Source organism: Mizuhopecten yessoensis, unplaced genomic scaffold (genome assembly GCF_002113885.1).
Source record: "Mizuhopecten yessoensis strain PY_sf001 unplaced genomic scaffold, ASM211388v2 scaffold6683, whole genome shotgun sequence".
In the NCBI taxonomy this organism is placed as follows: Eukaryota; Metazoa; Mollusca; class Bivalvia; order Pectinida; family Pectinidae; genus Mizuhopecten; species Mizuhopecten yessoensis.
The window spans coordinates 645516-671818 of NW_018406672.1; the positions used below are offsets into that span (position 1 = coordinate 645516).

The 26303-nt window shown below is 34.1% G+C and overlaps 3 protein-coding genes across 6 annotated transcripts in view; 2 read left to right on the forward strand and 1 right to left on the reverse strand.

The window, feature by feature from the left end:
- The window catches only part of LOC110452421, a 14935-nt gene extending 5397 nt beyond the window's left edge, over positions 1-9538 (forward strand). The window contains exons 2-10 of one of the 2 annotated variants that reach the window (XM_021500928.1): positions 2139-2256; positions 2558-2701; positions 2866-2954; positions 3489-3683; positions 5424-5717; positions 6062-6266; positions 6658-6750; positions 6880-6972; positions 7544-9538. In XM_021500928.1, coding sequence (XP_021356603.1) covers positions 2139-2256; positions 2558-2701; positions 2866-2954; positions 3489-3683; positions 5424-5717; positions 6062-6266; positions 6658-6750; positions 6880-6972; positions 7544-7831 — 1519 coding nt within the window. In that variant the 3' untranslated portion in view covers positions 7832-9538. Of the gene's footprint in view, positions 1-2138; positions 2257-2557; positions 2702-2865; positions 2955-3488; positions 3684-5423; positions 5718-6061; positions 6267-6657; positions 6752-6879; positions 6973-7543 lie in introns of those variants that run through there. The other variant, XM_021500929.1, reaches the window with a different exon arrangement.
- A 1968-nt stretch (positions 9539-11506) lies between these two features.
- LOC110452423 (girdin-like) lies at positions 11507-22758 on the forward strand. Of its 3 annotated transcripts, none has more exons than XM_021500933.1 (9): positions 11633-11717; positions 13206-13323; positions 13684-13839; positions 14338-14414; positions 16671-17000; positions 17488-17695; positions 18934-19017; positions 19363-19458; positions 20730-22758. In XM_021500933.1, the coding sequence occupies exons 1-9, from the start codon at positions 11710-11712 to the stop codon at positions 21027-21029; spliced, it is 1377 nt and encodes a 458-aa protein (XP_021356608.1). In that variant the 5' UTR covers positions 11633-11709; the 3' UTR covers positions 21030-22758. The 3 variants fall into 3 exon arrangements, with proteins under 3 accessions (XP_021356611.1, XP_021356608.1, XP_021356609.1); XM_021500934.1 differs by having other exon boundaries at positions 13684-13827; positions 20730-22757; XM_021500936.1 differs by lacking the exon at positions 13206-13323 and having other exon boundaries at positions 11507-11717.
- An 843-nt stretch (positions 22759-23601) lies between these two features.
- Positions 23602-25277, reverse strand: LOC110452452 (glyoxylate reductase/hydroxypyruvate reductase-like). The gene is made up of 2 exons (XM_021501001.1): positions 25112-25277; positions 23602-24657 (listed from the first exon to the last, which is right to left on the reverse strand). The coding sequence occupies exons 1-2, from the start codon at positions 25254-25256 to the stop codon at positions 24065-24067; spliced, it is 738 nt and encodes a 245-aa protein (XP_021356676.1). The 5' UTR covers positions 25257-25277; the 3' UTR covers positions 23602-24064.
- Positions 25278-26303: the final 1026 nt, after the last annotated feature.

Genomic DNA, 26303 nt, shown 5'->3' on the forward strand with positions numbered 1-26303 from the left:
AAAATGTGTCCGTACATAGTCGTATAACGCTATCACTGTGTCAGTACATGGTCGTGTAACGCTATCTGTGTGTCAGTACATGGTCGTATAACGTTATCACTTTGTCAGTACATGGTCGTATAACGTTATCACTTTGTCCGTACATGGTCGTATAACGTTATCAATGTGTACATGGTATGGTGTCTGTGTGAGGTTTGAGAAATCGTGATCACTGTGTCAGTATATGGTATGGTGTCTGTCTGAGGTGCGAGAAAACGTTATCACCGTGTCAGTATATGGTATGGTGTCTGTGTGAGGTGCGAGAAAACGTTATCACTGTGTCAGTACATGGTATGATGTCTGTCTGAGGTGCGAGGAAACGTTATCACCGTGTCAGTACATGGTATGGAATCTGTCTGAGGTGCGAGAAAACGTTATCACCGTGTCAGTACATGGTATGGAATCTGTCTGAGGTGCGAGAAAACGTTATCACTGTGTCAGGACATGGTATTGTGTCTGTCTGCGGTGCGAGAAAACGTTATCACTGTGTCAGTACATGGTATGGTGTCTGTCTGAGGAACGAGAAAACGTTATCACTGTGTCAGTACATAGTAAGGCGTTTGTCTGAGGTACGAGAAAACTTTATCACTGTGTCAGTACATGGTATGGTATCTGTCTGAGGGGCTAGAAAACGTTATCACTGTGTCAGTACATGGTATTGTGTCTGTCTGAGGTGCGAGAAAACGTTATCACCGTGTCAGTACATGGTATGGAATCTGTCTGAGGTGCGAGAAAACGTTATCACTGTGTCAGTACATGGTATTGAGTCTGTCTGAGGTGCGAGAAAACGTTATCACCGTGTCAGTACATGGTATGGAATCTGTCTGAGGTGCGAGAAAACGTTATCACCGTGTCAGTACATGGTATGGTATCTGTCTGAGGGGCTAGAAAACGTTATCACTGTGTCAGTACATGGTATTGTGTCTGTCTGAGGTGCGAGAAAACGTTATCACTGTGTCAGTACATAGTATGGCGTTTGTCTGAGGTGCTAGAAAACGTTATCACTGTGTCAGTACATGGTATTGTGTCTGTCTGAGGTGCGAGAAAACGTTATCACCGTGTCAGTATATGGTATGGTGTCTGTGTGAGGTTTGAGAAAACGTGATCACTGTGTCAGTATATGGTATGGTGTCTGTCTGAGGTGCGAGAAAACGTTATCACTGTGTCAGTACATAGTAAGGCGTTTGTCTGAGGTACGAGAAAACTTTATCACTGTGTCAGTACATGGTATGGTATCTGTCTGAGGTGCTAGAAAACGTTATCACTGTGTCAGTACATGGTATTGTGTCTGTCTGAGGTGCGAGAAAACGTTATCACCGTGTCAGTATATGGTATGGTGTCTGTGTGAGGTTTGAGAAATCGTGATCACTGTGTCAGTATATGGTATGGTGTCTGTCTGAGGTGCGAGAAAACGTTATCACCGTGTCAGTATATGGTATGGTGTCTGTGTGAGGTTTGAGAAAACGTGATCACTGTGTCAGTATATGGTATGGTGTCTGTGTGAGGTGCGAGAAAACGTTATCACTGTGTCAGTACATGGTATTGAGTCTGTCTGAGGTGCGAGAAAACGTTATCACCGTGTCAGTACATGGTATGGAATCTGTCTGAGGTGCGAGAAAACGTTATCACTGTGTCAGTACATAGTATGGCGTTTGTCTGAGGTGCTAGAAAACGTTATCACTGTGTCAGTATATGGTATTGTGTCTGTCTGAGGAACGAGAAAACGTTATCACTGTGTCAGTACAATGTTGAAAAAAGTACACAACGTGATGATGTTTGGTCGTAAAACGTTATCAATGTGTAAATTTTGGGCCGTGTAGTGTAATCTATTTTTAAGTTTGATGGTATTTATTGTTATCATTGTTTCAATATATTATCTTTAAGTGTTGGTTTCTCCGACAATTTTTTTAATCGCAGAACGATTGAAGAAAGGTTTTACTTTGAAATGAATGCGTTCACTTTCATCATACATTGCACTTGTACAGAGGTAAATTATTGTTTAAGCTTATGATTAAAATATTTATGCATATTTAGCAGGATTTTTTTTATGAATATAAATATCAATATATTTGTAATTGGATTTCTTTTTGTATTCATAGTAATTACCTCCCTCCTGAATTCGATGAACTGAAAAAACATTTAATGGAGAAACCCGACTTCTTAGCTAAAAAGGAAGTTAAATCAAAATGGGATGGCCTGCAAAACTGTGTAGCTACAGTAAGTTGCTTTACAAACCTGAGAATTACATATTCAAGTGAATTGGGGATCACAGTTTGAAACTCACTACTAACGTAATTATTCATTATGTAAATAATATTATAATTCCATATTCATTAACATGGTAACTTATTATTGGTAATGTATAGTAATCAAACATGCTTTCGTTTGCAAAACGTATTTATTAAACGTGTTGGCCGACTGTTCAAAAGTGACTTCAATATTCTAATTACGAAAGAACTATAGAATATACATTATGATGACATATCAGCCATGATTGACATGTTTTTATCGTTTACAGAAAAGCGGTAATATTTCCGATGCCTTTGGAAAGCTTGAAAACGAAATTGCAAATAATTTTCGCATAACACGAGAACAGCTCGTGAAGCGCAAAACATATAACAACCTGAAGACATCAATAATTGCAGCTTCCCAAGCAATAAAGGTAAGAAAAATTATGTTGATATAAACGTCCTTTAATAACAGCTTTTTAGTTAGCCGAATTAACATTTTTGATTTCAATATTTGGATACAATTTCAAAAAGAAACACTTATGATTCATAAAATTCTGCATTCAAAACATATTTTTTTATACAAATATCCTCGCAGAATAGAAAACATCATCAAGGACTTGAAGCTAAAGGGAAACAAGTGACGAAGGTGCAAGTCACTAAACAAACCAATCAACCTTTACCGCAGTAAGTACATGCCGTGGTAGACATGATATACACAGACCGAGAGAGAGCGCACACTTGAACAATTATAATGAGAAAAGTATATTTTCAACTATTACTTTTGACATTTTAACTGCCTATTCATTTAACTTAACTGTATCTCAGTATTTAATTGAATCACATGATTCAATCCATATATCAGTAATAAATATTGAAACCAGTGAATGACAGTAAACGTAACACACACACACACACACACACACACACACATACACCAACACCCTAACACACACACGCATCCTCACACAAACACACTCACATACATACACGTAATTACACCTTTAAAACTTTGATACAATATTCCAAAATGAATTACACAACATCATATATTATAAAGCTTTGTCATCCTTCTATGATTCATCGATGATATCAGGGGGCCAAAATGCCGAAATTTTAATTGATCTAATCTATTTTTGAAATAAAAGGAGATAACGGAATGCCCTGCATAACACTTTAGATCTTAACTTATACTATCAACTATATAGTGAACTATTTCAGAAAAGGGGATGACAGTGCTTCCATAGCGCTTACCAGAGTGTGTCAACTCATCGAATGGCTGCTTGGTGTTTTGAATGGCAGAGCTGATGCCAAACCACCAGATATACAGAAAGATCAACAGCTGAATGAAATGGACACGATGGCATATGTAGACGCAGAGACACAGATATTTGAAGTTAGAAAGAAGTTTAAAGAGTAAGGGATTAAATCTAATATTTGAAATGGGAAATAAGAATAAATAGCACAAGACACTGGTTGTAAAATGTCAACGGACTGAGATGAGCAACACTTTTTACACTTAAACAGACAAACCTTTCAGTCACAAGCTGCTGTTTAATTACGTACAAACTGTCCCTGGCTTTCCGGGTATCAGAACTGTCGTCTTAATCTACTTTATAACGAATTTATAATTTGGATGGAGAAGAAACAAACCTATGAAAAAAGAAAAACCTTAAACCCCTTAGTTTTATGAATTCAACGTATTAAAGGAGTACTGAATAATTTCAAATTGATAATTTGTATGTAATTTATGAACCGTGCCATTACCACACTGTACCACCCTTTAAATTGAAAATTTACACACATATTTGATTGCACCCATAACTTTGGTATTATATACAGTATGCAAAAAATTGAATTATATTTCTGCATCCTCTATTAAACAGAAAACTAAAACTAAGTCGTTTTGCTCTGGTTGGCTATTTCGCTGTACACTTACATAAATCAAACAAAAATCCAACGCTAAAATCAAAGGATAAAGAACATTTCAGATGAAATAAAGAGGTGATTTGTAAATATTTTTAAGGATTTGAATAATAAATTCATAATTTTTTATCGATATATGTAGGTAAGGTGTTGTGTTTTAACAGATATGTGTACCAGTACAAGAAAACTTTGCGGTTACGGATAAGTTTGCGCTTTGGCATTGCTTTGGCCTTATACCCGACGTTTGTGTTTTGTATTGTCATACAAGAGTTCAATCGTAGAAAGTAATGGTTGGTTGACATATGTCGAGGCTTTCATTTTGTTGCTATGGTGTGGCATCCACATATGCGCCGTTTACTAAGAATCTTCAAAATAGCAGAAACGAGAACTTGTATGCATGAAAATCATAGCCATTCGCTGGAGTCAATAACAAGTTTGTCTAAAAAATGTTTGTTTCTATTAGGCGATGTCGTTTGCCAAGATTTTCACTAGCAATTCGGTGACGTCAATTACAGCACTAAGATGACGCCATAATCCATAGCATTTAATGGTAAAACCATTTTTTGTCAGCATTTCTTAATCAAGATTGAAAAACTATGTACATCCTTAACAAAAGGTTAATGAGTGCTATAATGTGAGACATAACTTTTCTGTTATTCTGGACAGATGTATCAACACTTTTCTCGGCGTAAGATATCCTTGTTTCACCCACGGTTTGAAAAGGGGAGAATCCCTTATTCATAACAATTATATGACGTACGGTCAACGATACAAACAGGATAAACCCTGGATTTAGCCTGTAACATTAACATTACATTTGTATATGATACACAATGAGGAAACAGGGTAAAAGAAAAGAAATCATTAACCTCCTTGTGGTGAGATTGGAAGTCTAAAAGCTCTCGGCAAAGCCTTGTATTTGGCAACTTAGTCTTCCCCCTCGGGTTGAGATTCTCCCATCTTATTCCCAAGGGATAATGATTCTAGATGAGTAAGGTGTGTCTAACATACGAATAACAGGGCTAATGAGAACATCTGGGATTTTCTATCGATTAAAAAGGAAGTTATTTACTATGAATAAAAATGCTTGGTAAACCTGTCGACAATGAAATGCTATATAAACCAGCATGCAAGCCTGGCATACATTTTCACTAATAAGTAGGTGTGTATGCTTTTAAGAATTTGCAGTTGATCAAGTTACTTATAGTTTATATCTTTATATGCATGCAGGTTGACAGATAATACTGAGAGAAACACAACAGTTGCAGCGGGGGCATCATCTACACAACCAGAGACGGTAACCACTGAACTAGAGAATCGATCCAAGCAGAGGAAAATTGAGCATGAAAGACAAACACAAGACCACGATCCAACTCATCAAAATGAACGGAAACATTACGAAGCTATTATACAGGACTTAATGGGAAAGTATGATCAACATGTGATGAAATTGGAAGACAAGATTCAGACATTAAATCAAGAACTTCACAGTGTTAAAGAAGAAAAGGAGGGGCTGTTGACAAGGTGAAGTCAGTTTCACATTTTTTGGGTGTCTATGTAAGATATGTTGAATGAATATCTTTTTAATCAAGTATTTGTCAAAATATCATTTTCTTTCACCAATATCAAAACTATATAAAATGTGTATCTTCGTTACAAAATCAATATCAAATAAATGTTAGTTATCGAGATCATTCATTGTTGATGTCTGGCATCATTTTATCATCATCTTGAAGTCAACGCATCAAATATCACCTATACGTCAGAAACCGTTACATGAAAAGCATTTAATGTTATTGGAAATTCTGCTATCGATATAGACATTCATCTTAACATCTTAAAAGCATACTACCTTTTCTAAATAACAGAATGAGCAAGATGGCCGGAGACAAACTTACTCACAATAATCCAGCGATCACAGACTTAAGTGACCCAAACCGTCCACAGAAGCTAGCGGAGAAGTACGGCGAACTTTACGACAACGAATGGACGGACGCCATAGATAAAATGAATCCCAAAAAAGTGGAAAAACAGGAACGTGTATGCATAGATGTCCTGTTAGAAATGCTACAGGTTAATAACTAGACTTTCAATTGTTTGAATTAATACCTTAAAGTATATTATATATAAAACACACTTAGTTAATGTCGGATACTATCTTCTATTAATATCTCTAACATTGCGTGACTTTCAAGAAAAGAAAAAAAATGTGAACATATAGTGTTCTTTTTAGAAGTTTTGAAGAGGTTATAATATCAAACAGTATGAATTGAATCCAGATAGTTCACCTTGCGGTATTCAAACAAACATTTTGAAATTTCACTTTTCGTTTTTGTGATTTATTTAATTTCAAATGTTTATATTTCTACGAAAGAATCTTTTTATTTCGTCAAATAATATTAACGTAGCAAAGTTATTATTATTCTGGGAAATTTTTTCTTGCTGATCAAATGTTTTTCTCAAGTTTTGTTACAGGGAATGTGAAACGATCGCTGACAAAAATTTAACCCATCTTGAAATGATTTGCTGCAGTTTTCAAACACACAATACACAACAGGTAAGATAGTCAAATTATGTTAACAAGGAAATTTTAGGTTAACATTTTGAGTGTGTTTTCATGCAGAATGTTATTCTTAGCAAATCAATGGTTGATACAAACTTAACCTGGTCTATACTCGTTATTCAGGGAAAACTACCAGAGGGATCAGAGGCAATCAAACGCAATCTGTTAGATGCACAACATGGCGCCTCTATTTTTTCAAGGAGGATTGCAGTTGATGTGAGTATTATATGTCATCAGAAGCACAACTTAATGGCTGGTAGTTGGAATCATTGACCATTATCATTTTAAGCGAATTTAAAATACAATACCAGAATTTTATCTTTCACGTCAAATTTCCTTTTTGAAATTCGATAACAAAATACTAACGTTTGAATCTGCCCTATTTTGAAGTTGCTTCAAGTCACGTTACTTGTCTCAGTCAAAAGAAGTTTATGTTAATTCAGTTATGACGTTATTGTCTTAGGTTTTGCTGTCTCCACAGACAGTGTCTGGTATTATCCTTTTGCATCAAAACTATGAGTTCATACGCATATGAGTCCGTCCAAGTGTATTGAAAATATGAAAGATTTTATTTATTTACTTTAGAACAACAAGATAAGAACAATGTTTGACACATAAGGAAATAATAAGAGTATCTGAAAAGCATGAAAAGCTACTGTTTCGTTTAAGTTAATATATTAAAGATAATATAGTATATACTAAGAATAACATACGTGTGTAACGGAACTTAGAACGAAGGCGATTATGATACATTAATGTAACACATTTTTCAAAAAAACAATTTCAGAATGTGAAAGCAAGTCTTTCAAAGCACACGCCACTGAAGGACAAAGTAAAGCAGATACCACTCTACACCGAAAAGTGTATAGAGATATGCTGGAGCATGGTAACACACAATCCAAGACTATTTCTCCTGTGGCCCGATGTCAGCAAAAAGAAACAAATACGCTTTGACATGTTTCAGGCATACACTAGATCAGGTGACACTGTGGAGTACGTTGTCTGGCCCGCTCTGCTTCTCTACCAGGACGGTCCACTGCTGAGGAAAGGAACCGTACAACCAGTAGCCAGATAAGGAGAAGCTACATTTAAAGCAGATAAGAGAAAATGCAATCCTGACATTTCTGCAGAAAGTTGTAAACAAATTTATCAATAAAACGACATATCTCACCAAGACAATTAGCATGGAAATGAATTTGAAAGATGTGGTCATCGTTTAATCATTATACTTTTAAAATGTCTTCGTATAATAGTGCGTTAATTATTTGTTTGGCATATATTCGTGCAGTATTATTTTATTCAAATGATTACATGTTGTGTGAAAAGTGTCATTGTCAAAGTGTTTAACAGCAATTTCAAAAGTTTTTTTAAAACGTAAAGACGATTAGCATTCTTTCATTGCTAATCATAATTTGACCCTTAATTCTAAAACCATCCGATTCCAAATTTAAAAAAATTGTTTCAAATGTTCAATAGGATAAGTTCTGATGTGTTTGTAAAGGGACAAACGTTTTCGGTATTTACTATCAATAAGGTTCATGTGCGGTTCTTGAATTCATAATCTTTACCAAACATAGGCTATACATAAACCATTAATTACGCGATTCCATATTATACCTCCAACCTTTGTCTTAAGTAATACTCTATAATTTGTATTTTAGATGTACAACAAATTATAGGTATACATATTTTATCCTTATATTTAAGCGATTTCGTAAATCAAGATAAACCTAAAGGCACAGCTGTAGACCTATGATAATACTGCCTTTCTTTGCATATCAATATTGAGTTATGATATAGTGGCTCTGTATACTTTTTCTCTTATGTATCTGCAAATTAGCGGTACCATTTAAAAGTAAGAGGTCCTTGCCTTTGTTTCAGCTAAATGAACGTACGCTAATGTTTGTCTATGAAATATCAAAGCTTCTCTTTTGTTCTTAAATCGAGGCAAAAATCTCGACTTGTTTTAACAACATTATAAGTGATGTTGCAATAAGGAAACACGAAATACTACACTGGAACCTGTGTGGTTCCTTTGCGGAATCAAACTAATTAAAATATCCTAATTAAATGTATAGATACAACCTTATCCCCATACACCGAACATGGATACTGATCGTTGTCTACTGACAAATTTTGTACCTTACGATTGAAGTGTTAACTCTTCCTAAGTACCTGGTTTGATATTCGTCGTGTGGGTTTGTTCATGTCTTATTGATATAATAAAGAAATAACAAGCAAAGAGTACTTCCTCAGTACTTCCACCTCTTCAAGGGCTCATCATTCTATCCCCTGCTGAACATCTAAAGAAAAGAAAGTACTAAGAAAGTTATATTTGTGTTGTTTCTTTTACTAATATATTTAATTATCACAAGGACTTTAGATTTTGTGTATGTATTCCTGTCGTTATCCTTTGTATTTGATCTGCCTCAGATTTATCCTCATGCTTTGAAGTTTTGCCATATCTTTTTTTTTTCAATTTCATTTTATTTATTTTTGCGTTTGATGTAGATTTGTTTCTATTTTAGTTTATATGCTGCTGTTCTGAACAGGCACGTTTCTTCCGAAGCAACCATAAACGGGTAACCGTTACAGGTTTTGTTTAATTTTGATACGTTCTGGAAATATCTTCCTTTTAATTAATTTACTCGTGAACAATAGTGCTCTTTACATTTTTAAGTGTTATTATTGTTTTTATTAAAGTGATGTTCCGTTTTCAAATATGGCCTATTCCTTTTACATTATATTTATATTCACGTTAAATGATAACGCCAAAAATAAACAAAATCACTTCAATATATATGTGTCTGGCTTGTTTTATATATCACAATTATTCAATATTTAGGGTGTACAACATCAACATAATAAAAACGCAGGGCATCAAGATGATGACATCCTGAATTCATCATCAATATTACTGCTTATGACTCTCAGACGTTTGCGCTCATTTTACTTTGCCCTCCGAGATAATCGGCATAATTAAAACAAAAGATGTCAAACGAGTGCTTACCACAAATAGAAAACAAAGAAAGACAGCTCTATTGATTTTGTTTTTATGCTGATGCCAATGTTCATGTAACCCCCTTCGGCTACATTATAAGCAAATAATTTCTCGTCCAGGTGAAAACGGTAAGTTATGTGAAAGGAACTAGTAACTGTAATGAAATATTTATAAAACCAAGACGATATTTTCCTTCATATGATTTGTCACATGCCAGTGTTGTTTAAATCAAATAATATAACATACAAATATTTTACGTCAATATCACATGTATCCGGTAAAAAAGAAAACAACAAACCAATGCAATTAATTCAAGAGTATAGACAAAGGCTTTACATCCGATTACAATTTTTACATACTAGATTTGATGTATCGTGCCCAATTTTGCCGTGACCAGTCCTCAAAACATCACGGAGATAGGATTTCCAGCAGATATCGATTTATATATATAGCCTTTTAAGGACACCCCCTTCACTTACTCGATTAAAATGACTAGTTTCTTACAAACTTTTAAACATTAAAATAAAATTTATTGGACAGCTTAGATGTATGACTTAGAACCTGCGATAAAACATGATAGAAAAGATTGCATTTATATACTTAAACAGTTACTTGTTGGAGCCTTGAAAACCGAAACAATCATATTTTTTTTATGGTTAACATGTTTTGACATGAACATAAAAAGAAATATAGACCTCGGATTCGCCTTTGTCAGAATCAGTGTTCTGAGTCTATATCACAACTTACTCACGTTCACAAAATTCCATGAATGAACAATATTAGACGATATCATTTTCTTCTTAATTTTGTATTTGTCGAATTGTAATTACGTGGAAGTCGGTGATTTATGATATCGACTCGATATTACTTAATTCAGAACATAAGTCTTAATGTTCATCTCTTTATGACATCAATTGTAAAGTTTCGAGCTATTCACCTCAACAAAACGTTAGTAGTAGTAGAATTACCACTATGGTAACGTACAAACCTGAAAACGAATTAATAAACAAGAACGAACCATATCTCGAATTTACCTTACACGTACTAAACGTCCTAAGACTTCAACCTACAAGTACAAAATACATTAAAAAGTTAACATAGAAGTCCAAAATACATTAAAAAGTTAACATACAAGTACAAAATACGTTAAAAAGTTAACATACAAGTCCAAAATACATTAAAAAGTTAACAAACATGTACGAAACACATTAACAAGTTAACATACCAGTCCAAAATACATTAAAAAGTTAACATACAGGTCCAAAATACATTAAAAAGTTAACATACAAGTCCAAAATACATTAAAAAGTTAACATACACGCACAAAATACATTAAAAAGTTAACACACAAGGCCAAAATGCATTACAGTGACAACGAGAAAAAGGGACAAAATGTAATACAGTTTAAAATCGGAATTATAATTTGGCACTAAATGGCAACAACAAAATCTGAAGAGACAAAACGAAAGCAAAAATGACATGACTTCGGCGACAACAATTTGAAGGATCCATTAAACTTAAGAAAAAAACCTAACTGCCCTGCCATGTTTTCCTTCGCCCACAGGTAAGATCAGTCTAGTATATTTTAGTACGGTGTTCAAGCCGTAAATAACAAGTATCAGATATCCCCTATTTTAGTTATATATAATATACAGTAACCAGACTTTCCACGTTAAAGTTACACACAGTCTTACTAACTTCGTGTATATTGATACACTGCTATTGATCTAGTCTGTGTTTTAATCATCTACACATGTGTATACATGCACGTAATAGCGTGTCACAGTTTAACGTTCTGTTGTTCAGACATTTAAATGTGTACACACTGCCTACGGTATTGATCCGTTCGAAAATCTAGTGGCACTGATAATGTATGCGGTCGTACCTAGAACTCGTTACGAGATTCTCTGAAAGAAACACAACCAGGAAGTGTTATACACGCCGTCGTCAACATGCCGACGTAAGTAACTGTCTTTATTTTACTGATTAATGTATATATTCCTTGCATCGAAATAATGTCTGTTAATATGACACATTGTTTCAGTCATATTTTAGGAGCACTGACGTTTGTATATCGGACATATTAACTTAGGCTGTATAGCTTAACGTTGATTGTAATACTTCCTCTATTTATGTTTTTGTACCTCACACGAATTATGTACATTTGTAAGTAGTAGATGGCGTGAATAATGTAACCTTTTAGTTGAGTAAATATAATAATGCGCCAGAGGAAAGCATTGTAGATGGATATTTATTATCAGCTACATGTCCAGATACATTGTAGTTTGTTACTGACCCCTTATATTAATGTAAGGGGTCACCTTCAATCATAAGCAGACAAGGCTTTTTATTGAAGCCTCACATAGAGTATACAAATTATTATAGTTGGCTGTGACATGACAAACCAATTGCATTGATAACCCATGATTAGGTTATGAAGTGGGCTGTACCATGACACCTGCCTTATCTGACCCCTTAATGTTCTGATGTCTTGTCATAAATAAAACTTGATTGTTATACAAAAATACCGATTAAAACTTACATTCTTACACATACACTAAGCAATTTATGAAACAGCCGTTTATAAAAAGTATGGACAGCTAAATCCCCATTTTTCATTAAGCCCTTATCGTTCGAGAGTGTATCGCATTGCATAACCCAAAATCACCATGAAACAAATTGCTAAATCTTCTGTCGATTAAGCTAATTTAATTAAGTAATATCAGTAGCACTTTAACATTTTTATTAATTAATAACGGTCGTTATATATACATCGACACACTGCTCTGGTAGTGACGTAATCGAAAGTCGTAAAAGGAAACCGCCATTGTTTACTTTACCGTCAAATACTTTTGAATGTGCATCCATGGAATAAAACGTTTGCCAGCATTCTTTTGTTGTATATTCAGTCATAATAGACCCCAAAACTGTTTCACGTTTCTAGATGTTAAAGGAACAAAACAATGTCTGTCACTGAACAGTTATCTCGCTGAAGCGAGAACGACCCCATATTTGAAATAGGTATCAATCCGCCGAGCCTTTTTTCATTGCGTATTCGCTTATTTATACGCAGCCAGAGTTTACTAAGCAGAGACGTACATATTCATAAATGAAAGATTAATGTTCGTTATTTAAATTTTCTTTTTCTTTTGCTACCCATTGATACTGATTAGGAACTATAGGGGTTGAATCTTTATTAATCCAATATTTATGCAAATTATGAATGGGGGGGGGGGGGGGGGGGGGGAGGGGGAATTAGTTAACCACATGAGCGACCGTACCGAAGATTAAGAAAAATGCAATATATCGTATTACACTGAATGTCTGCAAAAACATATTAGACACTGATAACACACAAAAAAACAAAGAAAGATTATAGCTATCCGCTAGAAATGTTTATCGCATATCCAATTACTTTATCTATTTTAACTTTTTGTTCCTTTTCCAGGAAAACAGAAGTCATTAATCGGCTTGTAGAAATGCAAAGCGATCTAATAAACACGAAAAACTTACTTAATAACAAAGACACAATGGCGGCTTGGGATAAATTAACAATATTAGTGAAGGTAACATCCTATTTAATTCATGTAAGTTAAGCATTTCTTGCAGAAAAAATACCTTGTTGCTTTGATAGATACATTGTATTGAGATGAAGATTTTTATGTGCAAACAGATTATTAAGGTAAATAATCGTAAAAAAATAAAAAGGGATTCTGAGTATTCCCAAAAAAAATCGCATGTCTTGTGTTTTTCTCAAATAGACAGTGGAACTGATAAAATGCGTCATTATCCTTTATTCATTACTTAATAATTTAATGAATCATATGTACATTCGTGTTGAAGTGTTTTATTATTCATTCATGTAATAGCTGATGTATTAATTTAACAGAAATCTGTTAAGATGAAATTTGGCATTTTATTTAAAGAACAAGAAAAAAGATCAACTGAAATCTGGTTTTGAGAACCTTGAAAACCTTATACATCGAGACTTCAAGGTGCCTCCATGGAAGTTGCCTCTACATAGAAAAAGATACGCCAGTGGTAAAGAGTTTATCTTATCTGCGGTTGAGGTATGTACTCCAGTAAGTAAGATAGAACATGATTGGTGTTTAAGGAATCACATTAAATGATATGAAAATTACGCTATAAAGCATATTATATTACGCAGTAAATATTGTACTCAATTATACTTTGATATCACTGTATCTGATCATTTCTAAATATAGAAGTCAATCGAAAAAAAGCTCGGGATACGCTAGGTTTTATCTATTTGGAAACGTCTACCAGTTTCCCCCCGAACACTGAAGAAGCCCACTGTTCGGACAAAACCTGTAAAACGGGAAAACCTGACTTACACTCAATTTATCCCAAGCTTGTTGCAATTGACTTCTATACTTAGTTTTTCCTATTTTTCAATCGCCTTGCATCCCGGTATAAGCGGAACTAACCAAGCTCTATCTCTTAAACTGACTTTTTCTTTAAAAAAAACAATTGTAAACCAGAATCATGAAATACTTTCCATGATTTTAATAACTTCTGAATAATATTTGTTTATAAGATGAAACAAATATAATTTACAGCCTAACCAAGAAGGAGTTCAGAAAAAGCAGGTTGAAAATAGGACAGGAGCATCATCAGCGCAACCGCCGTTGACAGCGTGCGTACAGATGAGTTGGGTATTCATTTACCTTCACAATATATCACATCAGTTTTGTAAAAACAACTTGACCAAATAGTTGCAGAAAATAGCAGAAAAGTGTGAAGCAGCCTATTTAAATTGCATCCTAGTTGCAGGGCGTCAACAGATATCCCATATTTTTTAATGCAAACCCGTTTTCGTCTATGTATGCACTAAAACAGGAAAACATTAAACACCTTCTATTTATCAATTAAGTCAAATGTCTATCCTCGTTATAATTCTATTAGCTATCTAAATGTCAACTAAATCAAAATAGTCACTTGACCAGCCCAATCGATCGCTGCAAGACTGCCTATATAAGTTAAGATTTAGTAAAGGTAACGAGAAAAAGTATAACATTGCACTGACGCATGAACATTTAAATACTTGAGTGCATCAGCATATGATATTTTAACATATTTATTTTGCCCGAAGAAGAATTCTTTTAGTCTTTGAAAGTTTTAAGGGTATTTTGCAATTCGTGTTCTTGTTTATTCTTCGATCAATGCAAATATCAACCTGATCTTATCAATCACGTTTCAAAGTGACCTTTGACCACTCGAGTTCACAATTGACGTTTGACCGAATCAGTAAGGCAAAATGCTTAAAGATAGGTTACAAAACACGATTTTGATAAATGTCAACTTAAGCAAGATGAAAATTTGTGCGTGAAGATAGCTTCAGTACCTGTTACACATGCACGTATTTGTTTTTCATCCTGCGTCCGGTGTACATGCAGTGTCATAAGAACTCTTACATGAACGAATGGGTTTTTACAAAAATATTTTTTTTTTAAATGCAGAAATATTTCAAACTTTATGGCAATGGGATATATGTGACTGGCTATTAAGAAAATGAAATATGTAGTCTAACTAATGGGTCATGAGTTTTAACAATCGGGCGAAAATCATAAATAAGGAGTTATTCCTCCATCTACGGACATATCTTAGAGTTATTCAGCACATATGGGGGTATCGTGTGAATCTCCAAGGCCTAACAAGAAAGATAAAACGCCGTGTCTCCGATCACCAATAATTTGAGTTTGATTGTGGCAAATTTAATCACCAAGATTTGTTTTACCATAAACTATAGGGTTGTACAATTAGCTTGGATACCATAAAATAATTATTAAATTATGTGCATTCGAACAATTTTGATTTTGATCATAAAGTTTCAATTTCAGAGCAGTTTCTTATAACACATTTAAGCTATATTCTGAGGAAGTATTTGTAATGAATTTATCAATTCATAGAACTGTTGTTCTATTACTGTTAAGATTGCTATTTTTTCATCACTAGAATCTTGATAACTCTTTATAAATCGATATGGTTACAGCTAATAGTGTTCCTATAAGGGGTAAAATTAAATTATATTGATTACTACATTTCTGAATCTTATTCAGTTACAGTCGTATAAATGTAAACCGCAAACACCTAAACATTGGGATTAAGTGAACTTTGAGACTATCTATAAATATATTTAACATAAAAATAAACACAAAATACGTGATGGAAATATAACGCTGAAACAAAATTTTTCCTGGTCCTGTTAAAGTCGAAATAAAACTACAAAATTCCAGAGTAAACATTGTGAAATCTCGCAAAATTACATTTAATAAGAACATTTTATGTGTATTAAAATCTGGCCATGTAATCAAATCCGACAAATAAAATAGCTAACACTTTCACTTATGAACTGAATATTTTTTATGCAATTTCTTGTGTTATATGTTTTGTTTGATGATCATTTTCTAAGCACTTATTTCGTAAGCGACCATCATTTCAGTGACGTACTGCTATAATATTTCATATTAAGAAGTAAAGTCATGTTCCTGGAATATGATTAATTGTTATGAACCCCGATGCACTCGAAACATTTAAACAGTACTAGTGACCGATGCTTCTACACGAATCTATCGATTGTAGATAAGAATTGACCTTTTGTTCCTAGACAAGAGAGGTGAAGCTGCAACGTACTTCTTGGTTGCCTATACGTGTATTTCTAATATTGATAGATACACAGATCGTAATGCCCTTTTTCACTAACTACTGAATTAATTGTGATATCAATGTTTAAACAGTGATTTGATTATCATATTAATAATATTAACTAAACAATCTGGTTATTTCTATTCATTTTCTTTAATATGCATTTCATGTTTCAGTATTCTTGTAATTATGCATATTTCTTGACATGAAAACAGGAATAATTGCATGAAATCGGTTTCACTTTCAGAGATAAAAAGAAGAAAGACACACCAAAACAGGGCACCAAGGTAACACATGAAATCCGCCATGAGTCTCGTCCGTATTCTGCCTGTGGCTCGCATCAAGACAATCACGAAACAAAATTGCATCACTTACAACAGGAAAATGAAAAGATAGAAAAGCAACTGAAAGACGCACAAGCGAAGTTACGTAAGGCAGAGAGCGACAAGGAATATTTGGTTGAAAGAGAACAGAATCACCCCTTAAAAAAACGATATGAAGAGATGGAAAAACAATTGAAAGACACACAGGAGAGGTTAAGTCAGTCACAGACGGACAAGGAATATTGGATGGACAGGTGTGGATTCTTATACCGTGATTTTGTTTTAATATTTTAAAGTTAGAGAGGAAAAAACATTTACCTTAGAGCTAAATCTATGACTAAAGGTATTTATGTATGTATACTAGATTATCATTTTCACAGATCATTCTTCAATTTTTACCAAATCAGGGAACAAATGTCTTCATTTTACAGCGTATGATTTTTTTCTAACTATTCTGTCTTGCATGTCAGACGTTAGACCCCTTGAGTGCCAAGGTAAGGCTCATATGCTCGTAATAGCAGTATGCAGCTGTGTTTTTTTCCAAAATGTTGGCGCCGGACTTCAGCATGCATACTTTAGAAATATCATATTCAGGATATCTTTTATCACAATGGTTACACACTCAAAGATATCACTCTGTGTTTATGTTTTTGCAACTACATGTCCAATAAAAATATTCATTATTCCACAAAGTTAATTCATTAAATATATGTTAATATATGATATACATACATTCCACAGAATGAGTAAATTGACCGGAGACAAGCTAACCCGAGATAACCCGGATATAGCTGACCTGAGTGACCCCAAACGACCCCACAAACTGGGAGAGAAATACAGTCAGCTGTACGATGATGAATGGACGGATGCCATGGAGAAACTAACTGAAACTAAGGAAACAGAAATAAGTGAACGCAGAGGAATAGATATACTGATTGACATTCTTCGGGTATGTATATATTTTCTGTCTTCGTTGCCTGTTGTCGTAAAACATAAGAGTTTTGAGTAGGACAGTGTGGTATCAAGGTCGAATTCAGTTATTATTGTGGAGTTATAAAATATATGTATGGACATTACTGTGAGTACACGCATGTACTTTAATGGAACAGACTTTAATAGGCGTTATGCAATGCATTCTAATATAGACTACAACAAGCCTCGTTCTGGACTAAGGTTCCAAGATGGCTACGATGTAACTACTGTGTGTTTTACCATTGAGTTCACAATACAAGTTTAACATGTAATTTGGTTTGGATTTTCATTACAACAGCATAACAATTATGAAGTACAAGTCATATCCAATGGCTTTGCAGTTATATTTCTGATATCGACAGATTTCCGTGTTCGGTTGTACCTATCATCACCATTTCATACACCTGTCCCAACCAGTAGTGTTTACAATGTCTTGATGAATTTCCAACACAACATTGCCTGAATATTGTTTATTTAGGATTGTAATAAAATGTTTGTCACATTCATCTCTAACCTACTATAAGGATGAATAAGTTTTATTATTAAGACAAAAAAATCAATTTCTAAGATAACAGAGTTTGAAAAAAAAAGTGTTTTATGAAAATAAATACCATTTAAATCATCGGTATATTTCACAATCATCAAAAGACATGATAATGATTTTTAAAGTAGGTTTCTCTCTAGGTTTTTGTAAAATTTATATATTCATTTTAAATATATGTAAGAGCTATTAATATCAAAGTGGTTATGAACTTTTCTTTTGATACTACCACTGAAGGACATGTCAGTAGATAATTTCCTGTTTAGGCCTATAATAATTTAAGACAGTCCATGTGTCATGCTGTTTGCGAAAAACGAAAAGCACAATAGATGGCTTTGAATGGATGTTTGGATGAATGTATTGAACTGTATTTCAAGTACAAACAAAATAGACAAATTGACATTTGACAATCAAGTGCAGTTAAATTGTAAAGCCAAGGCAAGGTAAAACATGTTGATCTTTGATTGAAAAGTTTATGTGTCTTGTACCACATAGTGATATGATGGACCACTGGTTAGCTTACAGGTAATTGTGATGGGATCGCTATATATCCGTTTTTAACGAATTTCTACTTGAACTTTATTTAACGTATTCTACAAGATTTGAAAAAAAAATCTATATCTAAAGTAATTCCTTTCTACCCAATAACTTGAAAAAAACACTTATCTTTACAGAAAAGTCACGAATCGTGTATTAAACTTGCCGATGATCAAATGAAAAAGTTACAAAAAGCAGTTATACCTGAATCGAAAATGGAGGTAAGTTAGTTTGGTCAAAGTAAGGTAGTGTTAAATAATATTCTAATATCTTAGCAATAAAATAGCCAAAACCTCAGAACTTCTCATGTTTTGTAAAATATTGGACTTAAAAATCCATCACCTTACTATACCTACTGTACCAGAATAGGATTTTTCTAGATTTTACAAATAATGACGGTTACTGGCCCTAAATGTTAGGCAAAAAAAATCATTCGTGATTTTATCCATGAGTATTGACACTCTATTGTTCTATGTACAATTTTGCGACATTTATACTTTCTCAAATATTTTATGCCTATAAAATACTAACCAATAAAAACGACTTTATTTCAATTTTAAAAATAGCAAAATGGTGTTATGAATTGCCCCATAGAAGTCCAAAGAAGTCTGAAAGATGCACAAAAGCAGGCGTCTTCACGCTCACTTCCAGCGGTTCAAGAGGTAAGTTTTTTCCTTTAAAGGAAGGAATTTTGTTTAACATGCATATTTGCATTATTTTCATCCAATTTCATTCGATAAATGACGGCTGTCATTGATGGAATTTTTTAAGACATGGTTTTATAAAAAATAAAATATAAAATATATGTTTTAGAATATAATTGCAAATTTGGAACTTTGTTAAGGGTTTGAAAAGAGTTCCATAGCACCTTATCAAAGTTAACTTACAAATCAAAAATGGCATTTGCCACCAGAACTACTGTAAAATGATTGATTTAATATATGAAGTTTGATTTGCTGGTAATTTCAAGTCTTCTAGCCTCAATGAAAGTATCTGCTTTAATGGTTAAAGTTAACCGATTTCATTGTTTTATCAAATGTTCTGCCTCTTTCCAATGTTTATCCGCTGATTGTACATAAAAGGCATTTGGGGATAAGCATGTAACTTGGCATACAGTTTAGTTATATGATGATATTTAATTTGTGAAATTTTCATACTTATCCCACAATGCCTTTTTACTTAAAAACACATTTTCCTGTGATTTAGAGTACAAGGACCAACGTGCATCTCCTTGCCTATAACCAAATATTTCCTGACAATACTAGTCTATATGAATGTATGTAGATTAAACAGGCTCAGTAGAGTATTTATAGTAGTGAGAGGGGCGTTTGACATGCTACACTGACCAAAAGTCAGATAGTTTATGCTTTGCAAATGCAAAGAGAGACTAAGTTGTTCGTTCAAGTTAATGCTTGCTATTAAAAGTTAATCCTTTTGTTGATTTCATGAGGTGTATTTGTTACATTCAATGCTAGCTGCTACTCATATCATTTCTTAATAACTTTTCTTCCCTTTTTGTTAAATTGCGTTACAATGTAACCATGCCATTAGTGTATGTTGTAAAAAGAGATCACCCATCTGACCTTCGTAACAAGACGAGACTCGTTTCCTCTTCTGTAATTTATACATGTTTTAAAACCAGAAATGGTATTATTTTGGATTTTAAGGTCATTTTGAAAACAGCAAACTCTATTTGTGATTTACTATACCCCTTTTGGTACCCCCAGAAACCCACTTTCGGTCAAAGTTTTACCTTAGTTTTTCCGCATGTCATACAATAGGACATCTTTGAACAAAATAAGGAGGTGAAAATCCGAATATACCGGTGCCCAAAAAAGGGCCTTATAGACACCCTTCCTTTGATAATACAAACACATTTTTCAAATAAGGGTTAAAAAGAATATTTTTGATATTTTCTTAATGTATTTTTTAGTTTGTGCGTGCGGAACTAGCATCACTCAAGGAACAATACGGAGCACTTCCAGTGGATAAGCTTACGTCATTCGTTGATAAATGCACAGAAATATGCTGGGGTATGGTTATGCAGAGTCCGCGTATGGAATTCCTGTTTCCAGACGAAGGCCAAGGGAAGAGATTCGATAAAGACAAGTTCAAAGAATTTACTCGATCTGGTGATATACTGGACTTCCTTGTCTGGCCTGCAATGGTCATCCAGAAACAGGGGTCTCTTCTGGTAAAGGGTTCCGTTCAACCCATGGCCAGAAAGACATAACTTTACATCCTCAGTTACAAAGTGACTTTAAATAATATACATTAATAAACATTTTGATTGGTTGTTTATGACATGTGCCAATCTTTGAACTTTGATTCACATTATTGAATATTCATTGAATCGAAATTGAAACTAGACATAACTGTTAACATGAAACTGTTATTAAAAAAATACTGATATCGAAGATAAATGAAAATGACGCATCTAACATTTTAATTGAATAATGAAATGATATGTCAACATGTGAAATATACCCCCCTTATCTTCGATGCGTAGACGCAGTGGATAAGCGTAATATATTCCGCTATTCTTTCTCAGACATTCGTCTAGTGAAAAAACATCATTATTCATGCTAATTTGATAGATATGATAATGAGCTTATCTTCCTTACTGCTTTGAATAAATACTGCTTATTAATAACTATCTAGTGGTGGCAAGTCATGCATATACGTTTGTTTTGTTGTTTTTGATGCATTTTGTTGTTTCGATGCAGTATAAATGATTAATTTATGAAATACTTTTAACATTGTACATAACCTTTAATATTACACAATTTGGTTGTTCTTGTATTAACTTGTTGTTGTTGCAATGTGGTTCAGAACGTTACGTCTTGTTACAATTAAAACATGTTTCTGTTATTATATCTTAAAAAATAAACCCATGTATACATTAAAGTTTACTTTGAATCACGTCTAATACGTACATTGTTTGTTTATATGTAACATTTTGATATTTTTAGATTATCACACTGTGTTTACAAGATTTGTCGTGAGAACAATTTTCTCATCGTGAGCACGTGGATAAAATCGAGGGGCCCTCCCATTTGGACTCAAGACATTATCCACGTACACAATATGAGAAACTTGTTCGAAAGACAAACTGAAAACATGTGATAAACTGTTTATCATCTTTATACCACCGCCTTATATATTTCTCCGTTCCTCAACAGAAGAGAGCATCGGTGACGAATGTAAACAAATAGGAACTTTGGGAATACCACGTATCTTAAAAATGGGTAGAAAGATATTTTCAAATTAATATTATCGTCATTGGCTTCTATTATCCACATTTAAACTTGACATTGTGCTGTTATCCTCATTTTTTTTTCTCCTAATTTTATGATAATTTGTTTCTGATGGACTATTTTCTTACGCGTTATAGCTTTATGTTGATACTATTCACTGCTCAGTACATCAGCTGGCGCAATCAATCGTTTTACTTTTTTTAAGAGAAAACAAACTTCAAAATTAGGGGGAAAAAATGAAGTTGTTCGCAAGTCATTCTCAATTTCTACTCAAGTATTCTCAAACTGACCACCCATTATAATGAATCTATCATAGGTTCGGCAGGTGGTATAATGTGGTACATTGATGATAATTCATATTTTCAAACTTATAAAGCTTCTTGAAGATAATTGATAGTCTTTGTTTTTTTTTATCTTTTCACTGAAGGATTATACATTGATATTTTTTCATTTTGACATGACTCTCGATATCGTGCATATATTATCACAGCGTTTTCCACATTTCCCAACCTGCAAACTCGAAGATATATAAAATCTGAACCCGACTGTAAAATGTAGCTAATATAATATTGTTTAAGTATCCAATGAGCATTGATATAACCGACGTTCCTCTTAACATCACAGTGATTAATTATATATACCTGTAACAGGGCGATCATAGCATGTGACCGTACATACATAGAATAATTCTACATATTAAACTTAGGCAAAGCGATCACGACACCCGGACACGTAGGTAAACAACAACTTTTTAGCATAAAATTAAGGTATTGTGTAAGTGAAACATGTGCTGAATATTATTATGTTGTTATGTTATGTTTTTATAACACATAACCGGGCTTGACATTCGATGTGTATATTCGGTTTGCTAAATACGAACGTGTGAGTGAAAAACATACAGTTTTTGTTTGATATTAATGTCTGCTTCTGTCAATATTCCGTCTTTACGTATTGCAGAGTTCTCTGCTCTTGAGAGCAGGTATTTATTGTTACGTCATTTGTTTGTGAGAGAAACGTCATCAATTTTTGAAAAAACGACGTAATTTTCTCTCACAAACCAATGACGTAACAATCAATACCTGCTCACAAGAGAAGATAACTCTGCAATACGCAAAGACGGAATAACCTCCAATAGAAACGCTATTAGCATGACTTTTAGGTGAGTTTCTAAATGTGTATGAATTCTAAATTCAAATAACAGTCATTTCAGATGTCTTCTCACAAATCTATAATTCATTGTAACTCATTTTCACGGCGATGTCTATAGATACGTATATTTACACACTGTATAACTACAATTTTATCACTGTCGAAACTTCCATTACTAAGAGCTGTGTTATTGACACATGTTTAATAATGCCTAGCGATAATTATGATTTGGTGTACCTTCAGATTGTCTCTTTTTTGACGTTACAACTTGGACAACCTCATGAAGTTACAGACTTCAAAACGGCGAATTTATTAATTTCAAGTCTGCCAAAGAAAAGGTTGCTTTCGCGAATATTTCTTAGAACTTATCATTCGTTTTTTTCTTTAAACGGTGTTTATCTTTAGCTCACATAGGCTCGCTTAAATGAAACAGTATAGGATTCGTTTTATAAATCTCATATAAAATAGAAAGTCGAGTTAGATTCTCTCTTTTTTCAAAGAGCCTCACATGACCAATCTTTTGCGTTTGAAAATGAGGGCACTTATTATTTTATGGAAGACCGGACAATATATTAATAAAAAAAATGTATTTTGAAGCTATTATACCAAAACAGCCGCCCTGACTATATTCTTCGTTATGAGCCTAGTAGATTGTTTAATTAACCGATGCTTTTAATTAAAAACAACTACCAGTAATCACTAGATGGCACCTCCGTTTGTATGTGTATACAGTTAGTAACTACTCTCAGCTTCCTTAACTGTGATGCATTTTCTGTAGCTGTAACATGTTTAATAATCACGTTTGGAAATTAACAATAAATTTATAGTCAATGCTTGTATATATACAATCGTAGAAAATATGTTACGGGACAGCACCTGGGAGATCTTCGCCTCTAATTCCCGCCAAAATGTTCCTTGCTGTGAGACTGGCCATTGCGTTTCTTGCCTTCAAGCTGGCGCTGCCGAGATGAGGGGTCACCAGGCAGTTTTTTAGGTAGCGTAGAGGACTGTCCGGTGGAAGTGGTTCGGGCACGGTGACGTCAAGCCCGGCCCCATATATCTCACCAGTGGTCAAAGCCTCAATTAGGTCTTCGTGATTGACCAGTACTCCTCTTGAAACGTTGATAAAGATAGCCGACTTCTTCATCTTTTTGAATGCAGATTTGTTGAAGAGACCTTCGTTGTTTGGATTTATAGAACAGCATGCTATTACAAAATCAGAGTCTTCCAGTAGTTTGTCGAACGACACGAATTCTGCATTAACTTCTTCTGCGTAAGACTTCTGACTATTTCCGGTGTACAGGAACTTAGCAACATTGAAGGAGTTCAGTCGCCTAGCAACCGCCATACCGATGCGACCTAGCCCGACGATACCAACTGTGGATCCGGAAACCTCGTGACCACAGAGAAACAAGGCATTTTCCCAGGTTTCTTCCACACTGGTGCAGGCGTACCCTGTGTATGATAAATATCCGGTATTAAAATGGTATTTGTTTAAACATGTATCGATTAATAAAATGACATTAGCGAAACCTGCGGCCAAGTGCTAAAGTCGAAGTACCGAAGCTTCCGATTTAAGTGAAATAAATATCTAAACTCGTAAATAAAAACCTTACTACACGTAAAATACTCTTGACATCGTGATAATAATAGTTGCACCAGACATACTAGATATGGTTATATTCTTACTTTCTTTGCTATGACATCGACATACCTCTGTTATACGACTTGTTTGGTGTGACGTAGTCGGACCTACCTTTCGTGAGCCGAAGTGACGTAGACAAATATACTTTCATAGCCACAATATTGCGTAGTCAGGTAAATGTTATTTTATTGAGTCAATGTAAAGGAGGTAACGTTTTCGTCATCGATTTGGTATGATGTAGACTCCAGATCTAGACAGACCTACCTTCTTTGAGTCTGCGTGCCGCTGACAGGAGTAGAGCTATGGTTAGCTCGGCTACAGCGTCATTAAGCACATTAGGGCAGTGGCCGACCTTGATATCACGACGCCGACACTCGTCAAGGTCAATATGTTCTAGTCCGACAGACATAGTTCCAACCACCTTTAGACTCGGGCCTGTAGACAACAATATAGGACATGTGACCATACAGTGTGTCCACGGCTACATTTGTATGTGCAACGTCCAGTCGTATTTGATTTAAGGAATCATAGGAAGTGCAAACTTGACAAACATCTTAATAAAACTATGACAGAACGTTCTACATTAAGGCATTGGTAACGATAAAAGATGGAATGACAAAAACCATTAACAAGGGACAACTAACGACGACAACATAACAACGAATGAACACTGAAGTTGAATTAGAAAATTGAAAATATGAAATGTCAACACGACCAAATAACAACAACATGACATTATTATAGACAAATCAGCAGTGAACGACAGCATACCAATAAACCTGTGGATAGAATCGTTTTCAGCTAATCTTCCTTTTATTACGTAAATATATTTTTGGATTCATTGGAGGGTAAATAGTTTGATAAAAAAAATGTCGAAGGCTATACTTCGGAGTGCCGTAAATGACATATACCTCTATATTTAAAACCATTCTTACAGCTTGATTAACAATATTAACAGAAATAACCAAATTTATCATTAACAGTTCATAAACTATTTTTTTTCGTGCAAGTGTTCCTGTTCATCATTTTCTTATTTTTCCATTATACGGCAAAAGTTCTAAATGATTTTAAGCACTAAAAAATGTCATAAAAAAATGTTTAAAAACTAGAAACTTTTTTTTAACCATGTGAATCTTCCATGAATTAACTCCGGGATAAAATTTAAAAAAAATGTTTTTTAGCTGTAAAGTAACTAACGAGGTTTTCATAAATTATATAGTGGATAAATTCACGATATCATCGAATTGAGTGCATCAGCAACGATAATCTGAGGTTTACCTCGGCTGACTACGCTATACTAAATTTGAACAATAAGGAATCCACTTAGCGGATGTTGGATCATGCTTTCCCCAGCTATTAGAGTTAGAAAAGCATGATAAACATGTTTACTAGTTTTGGAATACACAGGGACATGTTACATGCTACAATCATAATGTGTATCATAAAGAATTTTATG

What these genes read in the sequence shown, in the direction of transcription:
- LOC110452423 (XM_021500933.1), top strand. An exon ending in GCGCAACCGCCGTTGACAGC is followed by an intron (nt 14,415 to 16,670) that starts GTGCGTACAGAT and finishes TTTCACTTTCAG; the next exon opens with AGATAAAAAGAAGAAAGACA. An exon ending in AAGGAATATTGGATGGACAG is followed by an intron (nt 17,001 to 17,487) that starts GTGTGGATTCTT and finishes TACATTCCACAG; the next exon opens with AATGAGTAAATTGACCGGAG.
- LOC110452452 (XM_021501001.1), bottom strand. Translation starts at nt 25,256, where the DNA reads ATGTCTGTCGGACTAGAACATATTGACCTTGACGAGTGTCGGCGTCGT. An exon ending in GGCACGCAGACTCAAAGAAG is followed by an intron (nt 24,658 to 25,111) that starts GTAGGTCTGTCT and finishes TATCATACACAG; the next exon opens with GGTACGCCTGCACCAGTGTG.